Source organism: Sander lucioperca, chromosome 1 (assembly GCF_008315115.2).
Source record: "Sander lucioperca isolate FBNREF2018 chromosome 1, SLUC_FBN_1.2, whole genome shotgun sequence".
Lineage (NCBI taxonomy): Eukaryota > Metazoa > Chordata > Actinopteri > Perciformes > Percidae > Sander > Sander lucioperca.
In genome coordinates, this window is record NC_050173.1 from 37,477,247 (window position 1) to 37,497,062 (window position 19,816).

At 40.2% G+C, this 19,816-nt stretch overlaps 1 protein-coding gene across 4 annotated transcripts in view; it reads left to right on the forward strand.

The window, feature by feature from the left end:
- The window catches only part of LOC116064245 (glutamate receptor 3), a 90,900-nt gene extending 71,417 nt beyond the window's left edge, over positions 1 to 19,483 (forward strand). The window contains exons 11-16 of one of the 4 annotated variants that reach the window (XR_004108496.2): positions 1,427 to 1,800; positions 2,327 to 2,525; positions 11,118 to 11,365; positions 12,155 to 12,269; positions 15,040 to 15,154; positions 16,587 to 16,832. Coding sequence is in view for 3 of the 4 variants with exons in the window: in XM_031319296.2 (XP_031175156.1) it covers positions 1,427 to 1,800; positions 2,327 to 2,525; positions 11,118 to 11,365; positions 12,155 to 12,269; positions 16,587 to 16,832 (1,182 nt within the window). In the remaining variant the exon portion in view is untranslated. Of the gene's footprint in view, positions 1 to 1,426; positions 1,801 to 2,326; positions 2,526 to 11,117; positions 11,366 to 12,154; positions 12,270 to 15,039; positions 16,161 to 16,586; positions 16,835 to 19,191 lie in introns of those variants that run through there. The other 3 variants (XM_031319296.2, XM_031319295.2, XM_031319297.2) reach the window with 3 other exon arrangements.
- Positions 19,484 to 19,816: the final 333 nt, after the last annotated feature.

Here is a 19,816-nt window from a genome sequence, read left to right on the forward strand (position 1 = left end):
GCATGAGGTTAGGCTTCCTCATCTGTTCAATTTCCCAACTATCAGCCTGAGAGATTGCTTGGTTTGATGTGCTATCGACACCAAATTATCTTTTAAATGGGAAAAGTCCACTCCCTGCAGATGGAGGGTGAAAAAAAAATATCCCACTCAAGTTGCTGTCAACTCTTTCCAGGCCTGTAATCTTAAAGCAGGTGGGCCGGGACTAATAGTTTTGTACATTCTGACCTTCTGACCAGTAAATTAATTTGATTTTAGTTGTCTTTTAAAGGTTAGGCCCGAGGCTGCTCTTTATTGCTTTGTTTCCCTCAACATTGATTGAGAGCTGCTTACGCCTGCACGAGGATTAAATGGTTATAGCCCCTTCACAGTGTTGTGTTGACAGGGAAAAGAAAACAGCCATGTTTATTGGGTCTATCGGTGCTGCTCCTAGTTTGACCTTGTAAGAAACATTTTCTGACTCACGCTGCTTCAATCCAATGTTTTCTCAGTTTCGACATAAAAAGACAATACAGCACAATACCAAGAATTTTCCTCCTTTGAAGAGGAGCAGTTATTTAATTAATCACATACACACTTTCTAATGTGATTCATTATTTTCTTCTGCTTTTACAAAGAAACCCATTGTGATTCCTAAAAAGGCAGCACCACCTCCGTGGATGTGTTTTGATGATGTGATTGAAGCAGCAGAGCAAAGGAGGGAGATAAAGAGAAACAGCTTGGAAAATAAAAAAATAAATAAAGCTAGTGCCAGAATAAGCCATGTTTGGGAAATCCTGGATACTGAATGGCATGTGATGTTTACACAGCCAGGGCTTGCTGATTTGTTTTGTATACAGCAACCCCGCTTCTGCACATCCTGTTGTTTAAAGACATCTGGCAACTCACTACTTCTTTAATATGCAATTTCAATGTGAACCATTCCATTATTGAAGCAGCTAGTCTCATAATGTGGTATAAAATTGCATGTTTTATTGCACATTTGTTTTCCTCCTGAGGTCGTGATTAAGGAAGCATTTTAAAACATGACTCAAACATCTATCTGCCTCGTGGATTTTTTTTCCAAGCTGTCTCCCTGAATGTCTCGAAGGGCCCTCATGAACTTTTTCTCCTCTTACCTCCAAATGGGACAAAATGTCAGTAAAAAATCAGATTAACTTTACAGTTTGAATTTCTGATGTATTACATCCCAGGTCGTAACCCTCTGCAAATGCTACTCTGCTTTTCCTGTGTGTGTGTGTGTGTGTGTGTGTTTTTTTTTTCCAGCCTGTGTCTCAGCCGGTTCTTATATTTGTGTGTAAAATGTGTAATAACAACATTGTTTTCTCTTTTTTCTCCAGCTCCAGTCATTCATAACACATACATACAAATGACCTGTTTCTGTATGCAGTTCCTGACTAATGCTTGCTGTGCATGTGCCTGTTTCCAGAGAGCAGATATAGCTGTTGCACCTCTTACCATTACTCTGGTTCGAGAGGAGGTGATAGACTTTTCCAAGCCCTTTATGAGCTTGGGCATCTCCATTATGATAAAGAAGCCGCAAAAGTCCAAGCCTGGCGTTTTCTCCTTCCTGGACCCGCTGGCCTATGAGATCTGGATGTGTATAGTGTTTGCCTATATTGGGGTGAGCGTGGTCCTGTTCCTGGTCAGTCGGTTCAGTCCTTATGAGTGGAACCTGGATGAACAGGACGAGACCAAAGACCCCCAGACGCCCCCCGATCCTCCCAACGACTTTGGCATCTTCAATTCCCTCTGGTTCTCACTGGGCGCCTTCATGCAGCAGGGCTGTGACATCTCCCCCAGGTGGGTCAGCTTCAGTAGACACAAGGAGCAGACAGCAGAGAACAACAGAAACAAATACTACTTGAATTTTGAACTGCAAGTGATGAGATGCGTTCTTAATAGGAACACAGGGTTACTTCAGCATCTTCCTTTCCTTCAGGTGTTCATTATTTGAAGCTAAACCTATTTAACATTTATTGCAGCTATGATATGTATAATTGAGTTTGTATGCTGACATCATCATCATCATCATCATCACTAAAATGGTTTCATCAATACTTTCTTTAGGCTATGAAATGAACTTTGACCCTGGTTGTTTCACAGCCAATTACAGACTTGGATTTAAGTACATTTTAAACAGCGTGTGCTAGTTTCCTTTGGAAATGTGCTGTTTTAGAGTGCTGACACAGCACCCGGTTGATTTACAAGGAAATTGTGATTACCGGTGCAATTAGGTACATTAAACACAACTGTTCTTCAACTGCATCTTAGCAGGTTGATTGGTATTACATTTTGTGTTTCCTTGTCATCAACCCCCCTCTCGCAGGTCTCTGTCGGGCCGCATCGTCGGTGGTGTGTGGTGGTTCTTCACCCTCATCATCATCTCCTCCTACACAGCCAACCTGGCTGCCTTCTTGACAGTGGAGAGGATGGTCTCTCCTATAGAAAGTGCCGAAGATTTAGCCAAGCAGACAGAGATAGCATATGGCACTCTGGACTCAGGCTCCACAAAGGAGTTTTTTAGGGTAAGTAGTATCATAAAACTGGTTTTTTTTCCACACACAGCACCTTACGAATCTGCCAGTGGCTCCTTTGCTTTCAGATCAAATGTCCAAAACATTGCAAAGGCCTGTACATTTTGCACTCAGGCTTTTTGACGACTTTGTGTAATGTCCTTGATAATCTCCTCCTTGCAGCTTTTCCATTTTGTACTTTTAGCACAGCACTTTTGACCCGCACAAGATTGCTCCAAATGAGGCATGTTGACAGAGAAGCAGTTCTTGAACTCTTATGACATGAACGTGAAATTTATGCGGCAGAACTGCAGTGTGCAACCTTGAGGCACTGGGGCTGTCAGCAGAAAGTGTGATAACAACGTGGAAGACTCAGAGGTGATAAAAACAGGAGGCTAATCAAAGCACCCACCATCAGGCTCAAACTCAGAAGGGTCAGCTCATGAAATATAATTAGCTAGCTGGCCAAGGCTGGCAAATTGGACCTGATGAAGAAGAGCCCTGTAGGTCACACAGAGCAGTCTGAAAGACAGTTCAGATGGAATAAGCAATATGTCCGTCGGCATCAGGGACTGGCCTGGCAATTAAGTCATAAATTAAGTAAAATCTGAAGCGAAAGTATATTAGTCTCTGGAAGGAAACCACATGCTCACTACGCAGGAGTTAAACTTTGCTGCATATCATTAAGGTGATCAACCTTCTGCTGTAAAATCCACAGACGTCTTAGTTTACGGAGCGGCTGCATCGGCTATCCAATCTTTTGCATTTGCAGATTAATAAATTGAAAAAGAATTAATGAAACTGCACTCTCTATCTGTGATGACGAAAAGGCAATATGACAGTCTTTTATCCTACGCTACCCTCATTACTCATCAGCAGGAGAGAAACAATTCATATGTTTCACAGCTGCAGCCTGTTGGCAGAAAGAGCGATTCATTTGTTTTACCCCTGGGTTATGTTGCTCAGAACAACGAAATGCAAAATGAAAATCATGTTGTTTTTTTCTCAGACAAAGAAGGACAAGATAGCATCTGCAGTTTGATATTTTAAAAGAGTTTTGTTTCTGAGGAGCTGGTTATAAAAGGCTGTTTACTGTGAAGATAATAACATGGCACATGGCATACATGACAGCAGTCTATTCTCCATACAGCACCTCACAAAGCCTGTCATCACTCTTCCTTTCATCAGGTGTATATACAATATATGTCTTTGTCACAGACATGATGGGTGCCAATTACAGATTAGGTTTCCAGCCTGACAATGGAGCCACAGCGGGTCTGCTGGTAGAACAATCCGAGAGGTGGTCGGGGAGTAGCAGTTTCCCCGTGTTCTGTTTAATGAGTGTCCTAGTTCCATCCCCAAGTCTTCAAATAGAAATTGACATGTGTGAACCGCTACTCCAAGGGACTTTTAATTAAAGCTGTAGAGGACTGACAAGCAAAGAAACACACTAATAAATAGGAGGTAAAGTTCTGTTTCATATCTGTTTTTCAGGAAATACATCCGGGCTTAATTAGACCCATACGGCATCAGCCAGCTGGAAATTTTAAATCAAGTCCAAAGTTTCAAACAAGACATATGTCATCTCTGAACCCCCCCGGCCTTTAATTTTTTGATGATTTCACCTGGTTTATTTTGTAAAACTGCCTGTCAAGTAGAACAAACACAGTAATATTTGTAAAATATATCTTTTTTTTTCTGCTTCCTTTCTAAGCAGAAACAAAAATTAGATGCAATAACAGGAACATGGCTTGTCATAATGAGCTCTAAAACCTTCTAACTGTCATTTGGATGGTTCATGTTTTCAAATCAGTTAAATTATCTCATAGTCTTCTGTGGTTTTAAGATCATTCGTTCTTTTAGCTCCTGAAAAATGACAGTTTGGCTATACGGCTCATTACCTAACAGCGACAATATTCACATCGCCGTGTGTGTGTTCATTTCGGTGGTGGGAATGAGGAGAAGCTGCAGAGGAATGTTCGAAGAGAGAAGTGTTAGAGTAGAGCCCCTAGAAAGCCTCCAATTCTGCTGCTCACAACCAACTAGGACAGCTGGGAGCCCGTTGACGTGCCCATTGGAAGCCTGAATGGCTCTAGGCGCTTGGCAGCGCGGCTCTACTCGCACTTGGCTCTTCTATCCACAACTGCCCTGCCTGTTTGCGCACCCTCTTCCCCTCTGTGTCCAGCCTGTCTCTCGCTTTACCTTGACACAATGCGGGACATAGCTTCAAGCTTTTCTGCTGCGCTTCCTCAACATAGCAGCTGTCATGCGCCGCGGCACCACTGTGATTTGGTTCATCATTTTAATTCCTGTCATGGTTCTTTTCATGCAGTCAGTTGAATATTTGTGTTTTGGATGATTATAAAATGATGAGTTGTACCAGCGAGGCCATGTTTATCCTCTTGATGAGGTTTTATACCATCAAAAGGCTTGGCTCGGTTACATTTTTTGAATTGTACATTGAAGGAGAAGCTGGATGGTAATAATGGCTGAGATGATAAAATGGGCTGATGTGGCTGTTTAATTATGTGTAAAGACCGGGGTGAGACCATCAAAGACAACCACACTGCTGTCCCATCATGCACCTCATTTAACAGCGTAACAATGAAAGAATGATAATTGTGCAGAGAAATGAGACCGCAGCATTGTTTTCTGTTCCCCTCAAAAAAGATTATACATCACCCCAAAGCCTCAACGGCAAACATCGTGCATCTTGCTGATCTGCAGGTGTGGTGGAGAAAGGAACAACAGCTTGAGTTCAGTCACCAATGCATTTTACTAAGCATGAAAATCAATTTCACGTCTCAGCTGTTGGCGCAGACACTATAGCTTCTGCATGGTCCAACACAATGTTTAATAAGTAGCTTTTTTATGCAGAGCAGAACTGCATTAGGCCAGGGTTGCACAAAGAGGAGCTGGCAAGGAGATTTACACAAGAAATCCTAAGGTTGCCCTGCAATCATATGCAGCACATTGTAGCCCAACTCCCCGAGCTCTTGTCACTTTGTGTTTCAATACAGCGCTGAGTGAAGGGGAGGCTCCTATAAAGATTAGAGCCTGTTTGCATAAAAGAGAAAGCTGACAACAGTGATGATAGACTAGTGCGAGATAGGCGTAACCTCTGAGGGAATGTGCTGTCCTCAGAGGGCCTTGTCGAACTTTGGATGAGCAGCAACAGCAGGCGCGAGAGGAGCTATTTGAGTCCAGCAACAAGCATCAAAGACGAGCAATTGGTATTCAGGGCGTAGCATGTGGCACTTCAGTGACAAAGTACACCCACAGAGCCTCAACTTTCATTTCTGCATACTTGAGATACAGGTAGTCATGGCATACAGGATATTGGGGGGAAGTGGTGATGTCCACGAACAAAATGGAAGTAAAGTAGAAGGAAATGTAGTGGTGGGTGTTTGGAGATGGCATGTAGATACACAAGCGGTGTAGCGTATGTGGGTATAATGAAGCAGCCTGCGACGCCAAAGGAAGAATAAAAAACTGCTGCAGTTCGAAGGGTAGTGGACGGAGGTCTGGAATTGCTGCATAACTGAGAATCAATACAGATTAAGTGGTTATTTGGAATGGAGAGGGCAAGTGCTTTGACTTTGGACGTTAATCACTTGTCCCTTCTCAGACATTTTAATGACATTTTTGGGGATTTCTAGAAAGAACAAAACCTCTAGTCTCTAGGTTTACTAATGATCTTTCAGAAAGCACAGGAAAGCAAATCTCTCTTGTCTTTTTTTTCTTTTCCTTCTGTCCATTTCAGTGCATCACGGAAGACTTGAGAGGCTTTACTTTTTCTGGCCAATAAGCATTTCATCTCTAGACTGGGAAGAGATGCCCAAGGGCTAGCCTTTCTTAGTGTAAGAGAGTAATACTTGTATCCTTTAATGCAGGCAAATAGTAGCATGTGGGCCAAATCTGGCCCTCCAACCAAAATATCTGAGTTGACCATAAAGGGTTTGCATCAAAACTTTTAACTGTACTATATTTAACAATAAAAGTAAATACAACACAACACTGGTGTAAACCTCAATCAACATAACCTTGTAATAAGAATAAATAATATAAGTAGATTATAAACTATATATTATCCACTTCTTCTACTGTCTATGATACAAGTACCTTTGACTTCAAACAAAGTTTTAATTCCACGGCTAAATCTTTAGCAAATCGGGTAAATATTCACTCTCATGGTGCAACACAGAACAAAGGTTAGCATTTGAGCCATTTATTAACACTTAAGTATAAGCTGTTTTTTCAACAAATAAGCTCTAAAAACTGATGCTACCTGTCCACTACAAAATTAGCTGCTAGCTGATGAACACAATGCAGCATTTAGGAGCTTAAGAGACAGATATTCCCTCAGGAGTTAGTCAAACAGAGCTAAAAGAGAGTGAATATTAGATTCATCAGGTGGCAAGAAACTCAACTCCAAAGCTGTGTTACTCCATATTTGCTGGATCTGTAAATGGGCAACTGTTTGCTAACAAGTTTGACATTTAAACTTAAAAGTTGAAGGTTTTACTGCTTGTTTCTGCTGACCCCAGGTATTGCAGGTTTAAAGGTATAATATGCAGTATTTTCCTAAAAAAACAAATGTAGTCCCTCTCAATCATGACCCACTAGGAGTGTGTGGTGGTGTCTGTATCTGCAGAGACTCTGCCCTCTGCCTGAATTTTCTCTTTACTTCTTATTTGTTTGTGTATGGGACATTTGTGAGCATCAACAAAGAGCCTTTGGGCCCCACGTGGGTGTGTAACCCCCAGCTAATAACAGCATGCAGGTTGTAGAGCCTGTTCAAATTCCCAGGTACTGCCGCTTAGTCACGCCCATGGCCTCTCATACTGACGCACAAGTTTAATCCACACACACACACACACACACACAGGCAGGATGAAGTTTTGCATTTACACAAAATCCAGCAATACGTCTACTTCCTGCGGAGATATGGTTGGGTTTATTTGTGCTTTAAAACGCAACTACTGTGAAACAATCAGAAAATAACATCTTATTTCTCTGATTCACTGATTTGTTCTGAGCTCTCTCTCTTCATTTACTCTCTCTCTCTCTTCATTTACTCTCTCTCTCTCTCTCTCTCGTTGAGCCGGGCAGGACGAGCCAACTTTGAACGCTGTGTTAGCATTACCTGTACCTCCTACATAATATACCTTTCAGAAAAAAGAAATATAACCTAAAATATGACAGACCTGCGCCTCCACCGCTCTTATAGACTATGTTGGCCCCCCATTGCAAAAAGCTAGAAATAACCGGCTATGTTGGCCGATGCTTGTATGTAATTGCTATCCCCTGCTCTGAGGAAACCTTCATTTGTATGTGCATGCATTACTGTGCCTGAGTGCCTGTGCGTTAATATCTGCATGTGATTTGGACGTGGTGATTCAAAAGACTTCTCCCCAGAAGAATAATAAGCACCCACCAGTTTTCCTCTGGTATCCCACTGACCTTATCTTGCTAAAGGCAAGTCCTGTTCTCTTGATTCCTCATCTTTGGTCACCAGGCTGGAATAACAGACCTGAGTTTGTCTTTATGACTATTGCAAGGCAGCAGGAAGCAGATTTGCTGGTGAACACCTACACAGATGATGTAACTGTGTAGCCTAGGTAGGAGGGTTGGCTGATATTGACTATTTAGGTACTTCATTATGAACAGAGCAACATTATGATTGCTTTAGTATAATTTGAAGACATTTAAAGCAGGAGGATTGTGCCGTTTGCAAGTTTCCCATGATGGACTCGTCTTTCTTTTCGCTTTATACAATAGCTATCAAATTTAACCCCTCCCTGTTAATTGTCTGGGAGCTCAGTTAGAATACAGTAGTGTGTTCTAACAGGGCCATTATACGGTGTGAAGGAGAGCCACATGTACCTATAAAGCTGTATTAATGGCAGCCTATAATTGCTCAACAAATTGTCTGTTCATTGATGATGGACTTTTGCAGTCATTATTCCCAAATTGAATTTTAAATGACCACCATAGACCACAGTGTGAATGATTACATTTAAAAAAAAGACGAGAGTAGACTTTTGATGTATTATGTTTGTGTGTGTGTGTGTGTGTGTGTGTGTGTGTGTGTGTGTGTGTGTGTGTGTGTGTGTGTGTGTGTGTGTGTTTGTGAGTATGCACGTTTGTGTGCCAGCATAATCAAATATCTCTCTTTCCCTGCTAGGCTTTCTCACTGTATCTTGTTTTCTTTCTCTATTAGAATCTGCTTTAAGCATCTCACTGGTGACTTTAGTGGAATCGGCTTATTTAAGTTTTGGTTGCACTTCTTCCCCGCTCTGATATTGATGAATTGACTTCATAAAGCACTGAGGCAGCACACTCTGTCGTCAGTAATCAATGCCCAGATCCATTCCTTTCTCTTTATTTGAGAAGGCTTCTGGAGCCGAGCAACTGCCGAGCAGATGAGCCCCGGGTCTTTGGGGAAATTGTCTTCTAAACTAGTGTCCTTTCCATGACGTCTGACACATGCAACTTGAACGCATTTAACAAGATTGTCAACAAAAACATCACATCTAACTGTGACTCCCTCCCCAGCCATTGCATTAGAATAAAATGGCCATCACCCCAACTTCAAAGCTTTTTCATCTGAGCTGAGGACATTCATCATGCAGACTTTTTAATTTGTGTTATGTTGCTGTCTCATCTCATCCTCACCCTTGGACTGATGCTCTATGTCAGATGCCTGCAAACAAATTGTATATGATAATATAAAGCCAGTAAAGCACTTTCGTTGGGTCAAGGTTAATGCTTTTGTTTATTAATAGAAATGCATTAGAGATGGATATGCTCTTGTTAAGGGGGCTTTTACCAATTGAGGACAGTGAGTCTGTGTACTGATCAGTATGTCTGGACTATCTCCATTTATCCATGTGCAGTTATCTAACTGTACTGTACCTTATCTTCAACATTCAATGATAGAGCTTTATACAATAGGTTACATGATCTTTACTGTTTTTTTTAAGCATTCCTAGTTAACTGAATGGCCTGTTAATTGTAACAACTAACAATTATTGACATTATTGATTAAGTTGTGGATTATTCTTTCAGTCAAGTATAAAATGTCAGACATAGTGAATAATTGACATTAGAATCTTCCAGAGGCCAAGTTGACGATTTCAAGCCGCTTGTTTTGTCCAAAAACATTTGTGAAGCTGGAAGCAGCAAATGTTTGCGGCGTAATTAAAAATTGGCATCATCAGGCCAAACTTTATTTTGTCAAGTACTTTGGTTTATTAACAAACACCTGCAAAACTAATGTCATTCTAAGATGACATCTAAGATGAAACTGGTACATTATAACTGCTAGCATTAGCATGTTAGCATTGACTTTGTGAGCATGCTAGCATGCTGATGTGCTCCAAGCACCGGAGCTGCTAGTGTGGCTGTAGACACTTCTTTCTCGATAAACGACTGATTCTTTTTCTGTCAATCAACTAATGAATTCATTGACTAATCATTTCACATTTTATTATGGCTCAACTGATGACTTGTGGCCCTGTGAGGTTAAAAGAAAAACGCCCTTGGGAAGTATCTCTGACAGATGCTGGTAAATCAACAGCTTGTCCATATTAAATACACAAACCCTTTGGTTGACAGTAGATCTTTTGATTCAGCCAGTTCTTGAAAGGCATCCAACCCCCTCTGTCTCTCTCTGGCTTTTACTAAAAGAAAGTATCTTTTTTATGTGAGATCCAGTCTGCAGTATACACAGTGCCACTCGGGAACTGGCTCATCGCTGCTTGGACCAGGATCTGTTCAAAGTGTGAAATGCCTATGCCAAAATAAATCCAGCGGCATTGAATAATTTAATTGATGCTTATTATAGATAGCGCTCAACTCCCACAGATTTTACAGGCTCGCTAAGCCTGACCCCAGGCGCTGGGAAAAGGCTCATCTGTGTCACTTTGTGATGAGTTGCCTTGTGTCTGCGTAACCCGCTTTCTTGTTCGCTTTTCTTACTTCTTATGCACATTGCCTCTGAGTCACAGTTGAGAGATGTTACATTATGGACAGTGTTGTTGAAATGAATGACTGTAATAAGTTCTACAAGTTAAATTAAAACTATAAACCAAGGCTCAAATTCGCCAAGAGATTGGTCCAAAACTTTTGCAAGTTTCCATATAAATCATCATTATACACACTTCACTGACACAAACGTTTAATTATTGAAGTTGCATAACCAAGTCCACGAATACCAGTATTTCTACTAAAACCCAATTTGCATGACATTATACTATACAGGTGATGTGTGGTCCTCATTCCCATTCAGTGAATGTGAGCCTCAAGCTGTAACATAATATTTGAAGAGTACATCTATGCTGATGAAGAGAAATGGATTTTGTAAATTTTTGTACTTCATGATCTTGTAAAAGTCCACCAGCTATATTTTCTGGAAGTATTTAAAGATATCACTGCCACTTTTCCAAGATGTCTATAAATACTTCATGATGCCAGTTTAAAACAAAGAGATCATTAAGCACAAAAATCCTACAAACTCCATTAAAAGCCTACGATTTTTATTTTTTATTTTTCTACTTCTTACTTTTTCTACTTCTCTTTTCCTTTTTCTTCTCTGCACAGCGATCCAAAATAGCAGTATATGAGAAGATGTGGTCATACATGAAATCCGCTGAACCCTCAGTGTTTGTTAAGACCACACCCGATGGCGTAGCCCGGGTACGAAAGTCAAAGGGCAAGTTCGCCTTTCTCCTCGAGTCCACCATGAACGAGTACATCGAGCAGCGGAAGCCCTGCGACACCATGAAAGTGGGCGGGAACCTCGACTCGAAAGGATACGGTGTGGCGACGCCCAAAGGCTCAGCATTAAGGTGGGTGGAATAATATAACAATATTCTCCATGTTGTTATAGTATTCCACCTACCCTGATGTCCCCCTGTTGTCATTCTCTTCTCTTCCCCTTCTTGTTTTGTTGTGGACACAGAGGTAACGGTAGTATGCCTTTCAATGCACTTGGATACAAAGGTTAAACAATAAGAAATGTTTTTTTTATATATATATATATATGAATATATATTATATATGTCATAAGAGTTGCTAATTTCTAGTCAAAGAATCAAATCCCGATGATAATTCTAAAGCTAACGATCATTTCATATGTATGTCTCTCTTACCGTTGCTTTTCTCTCTCCTTCGATCTCTCCTTCTGTCCCGTGTGCTGTCCTACCTGACTGTTGTGTTGTCACTTTTAATTTAACAGTTCAATGGTTTTTCAATTTAGCCTTTAAAAGCTGCGCTGTCACTTGTGACGAATGTTAATTGCATGATGTTTGTTGTTGTTACTTTTCTTCTCAATGACAAGTGTCCCCATCCCGCACACTTCAGTTCTAAACTACGTAACCCTTCATGCCACCTTTTCCAAGATTTAACACTGTCTTTACCTTATATGAGCCTTTCTTATCTCTCCATATTCCTTAAATTCTTAAACAATTTGTCCTTTCCTAGACCATTTTGATTAACAGATTCTGTGCATAAGCCCCTGCTTTGATAGTGGTAGTCTCACTACCATTACATTTTGATGCTTAGTACAATTATTACTTTGCATTAGATTTCTCACGGACCTGTGCATTTTCTTACAAGTTATGTTTTATCGTTTCAAGAAATGCTGTTAACCTGGCAGTTTTAAAACTGAATGAGCAAGGCCTCTTGGACAAATTGAAAAACAAATGGTGGTACGACAAGGGAGAGTGCGGCAGCGGGGGAGGTGACTCCAAGGTCAGCCTCGATGTCACCACAATCGGGTACCATAGTGCAGAGTAATCGGCAAGGCTGTTATAACAACCCAACCATAACCAAACCAACTGTCCGCCCCAACCAACCTGCTGCTGCCCCACGGCAGATTACCAAATTAACTGCTAGTCTGATCAGACGCTTTCACAACTCAGATCAAACTAAGGAGCCTTTTCTTAGCCGACAGAACAATAATATTTGTGGTTATTGAGACTGTGATGTTCACAGAATAAGAATTATAGCAGATGGGAGTTTTCTTCGAAGTTACTGGATATTCTCAAAAAGGGAGACTATGAGGTGAATGTGGCTGCCCTGCAGTTGTAAAAGGTTGAGCTTTGTTTATTCACCCTTTCACATGTGTAGGGCAGATCACCTAGTTGCAGATATTAGGACTTTGTCTAGGTAGCTTTGAGAGTTTGAGTAAAAACCAGTTGTTGATGACGTCACACACATGTAATTCAAGAAGAGCTCGGCCTTTAAGTTTGCAAGTCATAGAATATTTGACATTGGAAAAGTTTGCTAATCCTCTAAAATACATGGTTTTGCAGTACTTCACCGCACAGCTGCTTCACATCCATGACACTGGCCCAGAACCCATGAGCTTTAAAGCCAACGTGATCAATTCTACTTCAAACCTCAAAATGGCTGCACGGCTGAGGCCGACAGGAAAGCAAGGGGAACAGCGGCGTCTTGAGGGGACTAAGCATTGCAGGCAAACGTGAGAATTCTAATTAAACAAAAGACCAAAGATTTCTTTTTAATGAGTCATCTGATAAACCACCTGTGGTTTGATTTTCAGCACATGCAGTTCCAAACCCCAACTCATGAATAACCCAGCTGTGACCATTTTGACTATCAGATCCTCTCCCTCTTCTTCTGTGGTTAAATGATGAATGTTTGTTTCCATTGTGGAAGCTACAGTAATGGTGCAAAGTGTGAAACTTCAGTCAACCATGACCATTTAGTATAATGTTACTTAGATTATGTGCCACGAGGTTACAGATAATATATATACACCTATAAGGTCATTGGTTAGATTACAGACTTGCTGAAGTCCCATGGACTGCAGATTATGTCATTACGATTAATGTCATTTGTCATGGATTGGCCAAAACCACAATGAACAGTTAAGCTGCAGCCAGACATATTTTTTAAAAGCATCACCAGAAGAGGCTGCATGAGGCATAGATCAAATAATGTCAACAAAATGCCTGTGGTTCATTTCTGAAAAGGGATTATTTTAATGTCACCTTTTTTCAATGTTTACATTGCTAACATTGTTATGTTCTGTAGTCACTGAGATCAGGAGGCCTCCCTGTGCTACTGATGCTCAGGAGCCATTTGAAAGGCATCTGTTTCTTGTGCTGTCATCGATCTTTTATCATGCACAGGTATGTACTGTACTGTCTGTTTCCTGGCTCCCCAGGACTCAGTGGAAAAGATTAGGTGAAATAAAGCGGCCTTGAGCGCTCTGCTCCAAACAGTGCATCACTTGGCCCCATCCCACTCACAGCTCCGTGTTCCAACAGACATCAGGAGATGCACATAATCATGAAGACCCTCACACACACATACACACACAGTTAACACAGCTCTTTCTTGCCCTCAGGCACAACACAGTGCAGCCTAGATTGAGTTTCAGACACAGAGCATGTTGCAGGGTAATTGCATTGTTAATCAATGTCTCTCCGATTCAAGACAATGCTCTGGTCTTCACAGTCCGTTTCTCCAGATTGGCTATGAGGGATTTACAGTGATGTAATCTACTCTCAGTGCATTATGCATTGCTTTAGTCCCCTTGGGGGACATTGTTCCCAGGGAGTAGTCAGGTCACTCATTTATCAATGCATTTTTCTTTGCTTTTCACTTTTACACAGAGAGATTGACCTGAACCCCACATGTTTCACTGTTATATTATGACTACAATATGTGATCTTTATCCAGCTTTTTTTCCTAAAGTAATTTAAGACAATAGAACATTATGATAATTTATGATTACATAGAGTAGTTTCCTGTGGACGTCAAACGGCAAGAAACAGCTGTGTCAGACATTAGATTATGCAGCTACAGGCAAATATGAGAGGAATTATTCCACTGATACTTTTGAGCTTAGTCCTGCAGCTCTGTGCAGTTTGGTTGGGACACGCTCATCTGACACTAATCTGGCGTAATTGGGAGATAAGGTTTCTTGGCGATATGTCGGCATAGAACACCTAAGAATTAATTAAGCTTTCACTTTTGGCCATCGTTGCTTGGACATGAAATTGGTTGTAATACTTGTAATAATAGAATTGATTGTTGTCATGCTGGTGACAGTAGCATTAGCTGTTGCAGGATTCAGCTTATATTATGGAAATGGAAAGGTAGTGTCCATCACTTAGATTTTTCTGTTTGTTAAGACAAAGCTCCTGTTGGACTGATCTTGTTAAATGCTGTTCAGAAAGCCCCTCTGATCCGTTTCCTGCCCCCAAACCAATGTACCCCCGGTGCTTTTGGATATTCATAGACTTGCAGATTGTACTTACTGTACCTGCTCGTCGCCCTGTTAACAGCGTCTGCCGATTACTCAAAGCGATATGGGTAGGTCCTGGCTTTAGACTAGGGGTTATAAAGGTAATAGGTAGAATGCCTGCTTTTTGTGATGTTGACAGCCAGGAGCCCTGCTTTATCGCTTTGTAAAGTATGTAGTAGTTTAAAAGTTGAATAACATAAAATAACATAATATAATGTTATTTATGTTATTTCCCACGTGAAGAACTCCTGTAAACCTTGCAGTATTGAAACTCAGTGAACAAGGCATCTTAGACAAGCTGAAAAACAAATGGTGGTACGATAAGGGTGAATGTGGAACCAAGGACTCTGGAAGTAAGGTCAGTCGCTGCAGGTCTTTTGTACTGATTCCAAATTGCATTTTGACGTACTGTTCATATGCAAGACAAGACTTCTCTGACATCTATAGTATACATTTTGTTTATTTGCTACACATACTTTTTCTTTTTTTTAGTATTTGAGTTTTTCTGCCACAAACTGTAACACAGTTTTAACACAGTGGCTTTAACACAAGGCACACTTCCCCAAATTCATTTTTTTCTGTCATTGCCATAGAAATGAGCCATTTTTTGCAATATAAAATGAACTCTTTTTTGTGAAAACTGTAATGATAATAATGTGGGGAAAGTGCCTTTCAGATACACTATTTCAATTGAATCACAGCAGTTAATAGTTGTTGATAAAATGCTATTTTTGCTCATTTTCACTCTTGACATTCATGATACTTTGACCATTATGCTGCTGTTCCTATTTACCAAACTGTTAATGAAAATTTGATTTATTTGTGTTGTTACTAGTTTGCATCGAGATGTGTCTATTAGATTCTTTGGCTTCCTGTGGTGTGATGAACAAGCATAGCCTCTTATTGTGATGAGTTCAAATTCAACTTTTCTAAGCAGCGAGAGCACCGTAAGGTGTCCTCGAATTCTTGTGGCTGCTCGGAGTTGAGGTTAGAGGCTCTGTTTGCACATTACAAGAAGTTGGAGAATGTAATAAACCCACTATTTAACCCTCTGAGATAAAGTCAGAATCTCAGATTATAGGTTAGGGTTGCTAGATAGCTTTAAGATATCTCCACGCTCATAGGGTTAAACTGCAAATAGTAAAACTCTAATGAACAAATTTTTAATGAATATTTTTGGTAGGTAAGCAGCAGCAAAATGGTTTGATCTTTAGTGGGGCTTTTTTTAACTTTAATGGAGCTATCATTCATCTATTATGAAATTGACTGTACTGTATGACAATGTTGCCATGAGAGTTATACGTACATGTCGCCAAGAGGATTAAAAAAAAAGGATAGGGATTTTCAGAGCTGTCGACCTATGCGATACTGACCAGCTTCCTTACATGGTCAAGAGCAGAAGCCATTTTACATACATGTAGTGTAGGGAAGAAAGCTCTACATTCACCAGCAGATAGAGCATTCAGAGTTGGCTTCTTGCTCCTTATAGTGGAGAATGGTTTGACTATGGCAGTCTAAAGTTCCTTTCAACTTTGTGACATCCATAGGAAAATCAGTTCAGCGAAATTCTAGCCGTAGCACCTCATTACATCTTAAATTTTTGGTTGTTTGTAGCTGTTAGTCTCCATAATCTGCCATATGTAGCACAAGTAAGATAGAGTATGATGATGTACAAGAACAGTTTAAGTCCAGGCTATGTGAGGCTCAGTTTGAAGGATACAGGCTGTATTTTGTTCTGCTGCTCATGCTCCACTGCAAATCTTTTAACTATGTTATTCACTTTCCCCCAGGACAAGACAAGTGCTCTCAGCCTAAGCAATGTGGCTGGTGTCTTCTATATTCTGGTTGGAGGGCTGGGGCTAGCCATGATGGTGGCTCTGATAGAGTTCTGTTATAAATCACGGCAAGAAACCAAACGGCTGAAATTGGCCAAGAATGCCCAGAATTTTAAGCCGGCTCCCCCGACCAACACCCAGAACTTTGCCACATACAGAGAAGGCTACAACGTATACGGAACCGAGAGCGTAAAGATCTAGAGGTACGTCGCCTCTGCTTACTGTCCACACTGTCCCCGGGGCAGTGTGGGACATGAATCATTTAGCTTCCTGTCGTATAAGTGAGAGTGAATAATTCATTTGTATGTGTTTTGCTGTGTGGCTGCTGCTTGTAAAATTGTTTATGGTTGTCATTTTGGGCACAACAGAACACACTTGCCCACTCAAATACAAAACTTTGAGATATTTTTTATGCCTTGTAACGTATAGCAGCATGGATAATGCCTCGGGCAACATGAGAGTACACACACGATATTAGCAAGTTACCAGATACACAACCTCATGTTGTGTGCAGTATCATAGAACTGCTGTATAGAGTTATTGTGCATAAGAATTGTAGAGAAAAGAAATGTGTTTTATTCTGTGATTGTAATCTGATCTTTAAGGGTCAGTTGCCCCAAATTAATGGAACTAGTTAAGTTTAGGCAAAAAAAGTACTTAGGGTTAGTAAAACATCAGGGATTGGCTTAAAATGAGTCATGTAAAACTACTAATAGGAGGATGTAACGTGACGTCATTGCGTCATGGACTAAAACTCAGCTAGTCCGAGACCCTAACCCCTAGTCTTCTGAGTGAAAGTCCTGTGTTTATTTGACCCATCCACCACCCTAGCCATCCTCCTTACGTGCAATTGACGCTCATACGTTTTCTCCGACTACCTTGTTTGCTCTAGCGATAATTAAATAAAAAAAACAGAAAACGTAATTATGGGTCGTTATGAGCTGCTTGCATAATCGACCCATATGGGTGTTTTCTGTGTGCGGACGGGCTGCTCTAATGGTGTCTAGCCATGCACATATTTTTGCTTTTACTTGCACAAGATATTACAGCCTCCAACTCAATGCAATATAGGTAAATGGAATTGTATTTGTTTTGTTCACAGCATTAACAAAGCTGTAAACACAACATTTACATATTATTGCTTTATAAAGTTTATATGGCGAAGGTGTTCGCAAACAGTTTAGACTTACAGCAGACACGGACAGCTTTAGGACAGGATAATTCCGATATTCAGTCTGTTTCGGTGTCCATCAACTCCTGAGGAAAATATCTGGCTCTTTAGTTGCTAAATGCACAACTTTGTTCACCAGCTAGTCGCTTATTTTATATGTCATTTCGTGCTGGACAGGAAGTGTGCAGTCGTTTTTTAGAGCTCGAACTCGGCGCTGAAAACAACTGTCTGCTGAATCTGATGAGGAGAGCGGTAAGAGTAAATCTAAACTTTAAAGCTGCAAGACAGCAAACCAAAACAATGAGCTAAAAGAGGCTAAAAAACTAAAAGAGTTTGACACTGAGTGACCCCTGTCACATTACATAGTTATATTTATTTGCACATTGTTAATATAAAACTGTTGAAGAGCACACCTTTATAAAGTTCAACAGCAGCATTTCTACAGTGTCCCTGTTACTCTATAAAATCCACAGAACACACTTAACAGCTCATATAGGAACTTTTCTTTTCTGGGAAAACTTATAGTTCCACTGAAAGCTCATTTGCACTTTAATACCACTAGAAGTAAGTGGGAATTAAACAAATATCTCTGTACAGCAGTTTTACAGCTTTGAACTAAACAAAGGGGACCTTGAGAAGTGCACTGTTAAGTAAATTGTTAAGTTAGTAAGTTTTGTGTTTGATTGAATTGATCACGTGTGTTCTGTTGTTTCTCGTTAAACACCAAGTTTGACATGTCTGTTTACAGAAGTACAGCTGTACAACAGAGCAACGTAATTTAAAGGCCCTGAAAACGTATTAAGATCATTTATATGAGAGACTTCTGTGTTTGTGTTTTTTTGTCTGTACTCTTCTCATTGGATTCAAGTGGGCAGGTCTCGTCTGGAAAAAGAAAAGGCTGAATAAACTTTATGACAGCTGGTGGGTTGTTCGCTTATGTTGCCGCCACTGTCAATCAAATCAAATCAAACCACACCCACACAGTCCTGATGAACGCAAGAAGCTGAGTTTTTCTGTGTTAAAATAAAACGTATAATTTTCCGGGAACTTTCTATTCAATTGTTGCTTAATAATCACAAATATTTGGAAGATTTGAAACCAAGTTTTCAGGGGCTTTAAAAAATAAAAGCAATAGAGTTTTAAAAAATAGCCTTTTTTTCAGCTGGATGACAAGTAGTCCTTCAACTCATTTTTTAAATGCATGTTTAAGTTGAAATCTTGAATACACAGATTTATTTTGATTTTATTTTTTTTTTTAAGTTGACATTTTCAATTTAACAGTCACATATTTTCAACCAACATGAGTCATATGTACTTGTAAGTTTTTTCCTGCCAATCATTATATACCTCAACTCTTTGCGTTTGCTTCTGCTCTGTATGTCGACACAGGTTTAGGAAACGTTTCCATTGTCCCTTACAACTGTGACTGAACATCTATGAAAGGACAGGATCACGGGGATTGAGCTCCAAGCCAAATCCTCTCGGGCGGACATGGCACGATTATCTGCAATGACGACACGACTGGACTGGTCACGGGAAGAGCCGATGCCGCTCCCTTCTCTTAGTGCCTTATGGAACTCCGAGTCCAATCAATGCAACTCATTCACAATGATATTGCTTTTAGCTTGAAACTCATACAAAACAGAAGAATGGTGCAGTGATTGAAATATATATATATATATATATATATATATATATATATATATATATATATATTTTACATTTTACATTTTACATTTTACATTTTACATGTTATAATGAATGAGAGAACTAAAGCCATCCTTTGCAACCCTAAGCACACTTTGAAGTGCCAGAAAGACGATGAATCTTATATGACAAGTCTAATTGGTTTCTTGTAATCAATATGATCAGATTACTCTTCATCCTTCTGCTGCCAGATTTTCACTGGTTATATGTGTTCAAATCATTTTATTAGATCTATTAAGTGCACTGTAATACACTGGTTATTAGACAATAGCTTTTATACTGCTGTAAGTCACTTATAGTGGCATTG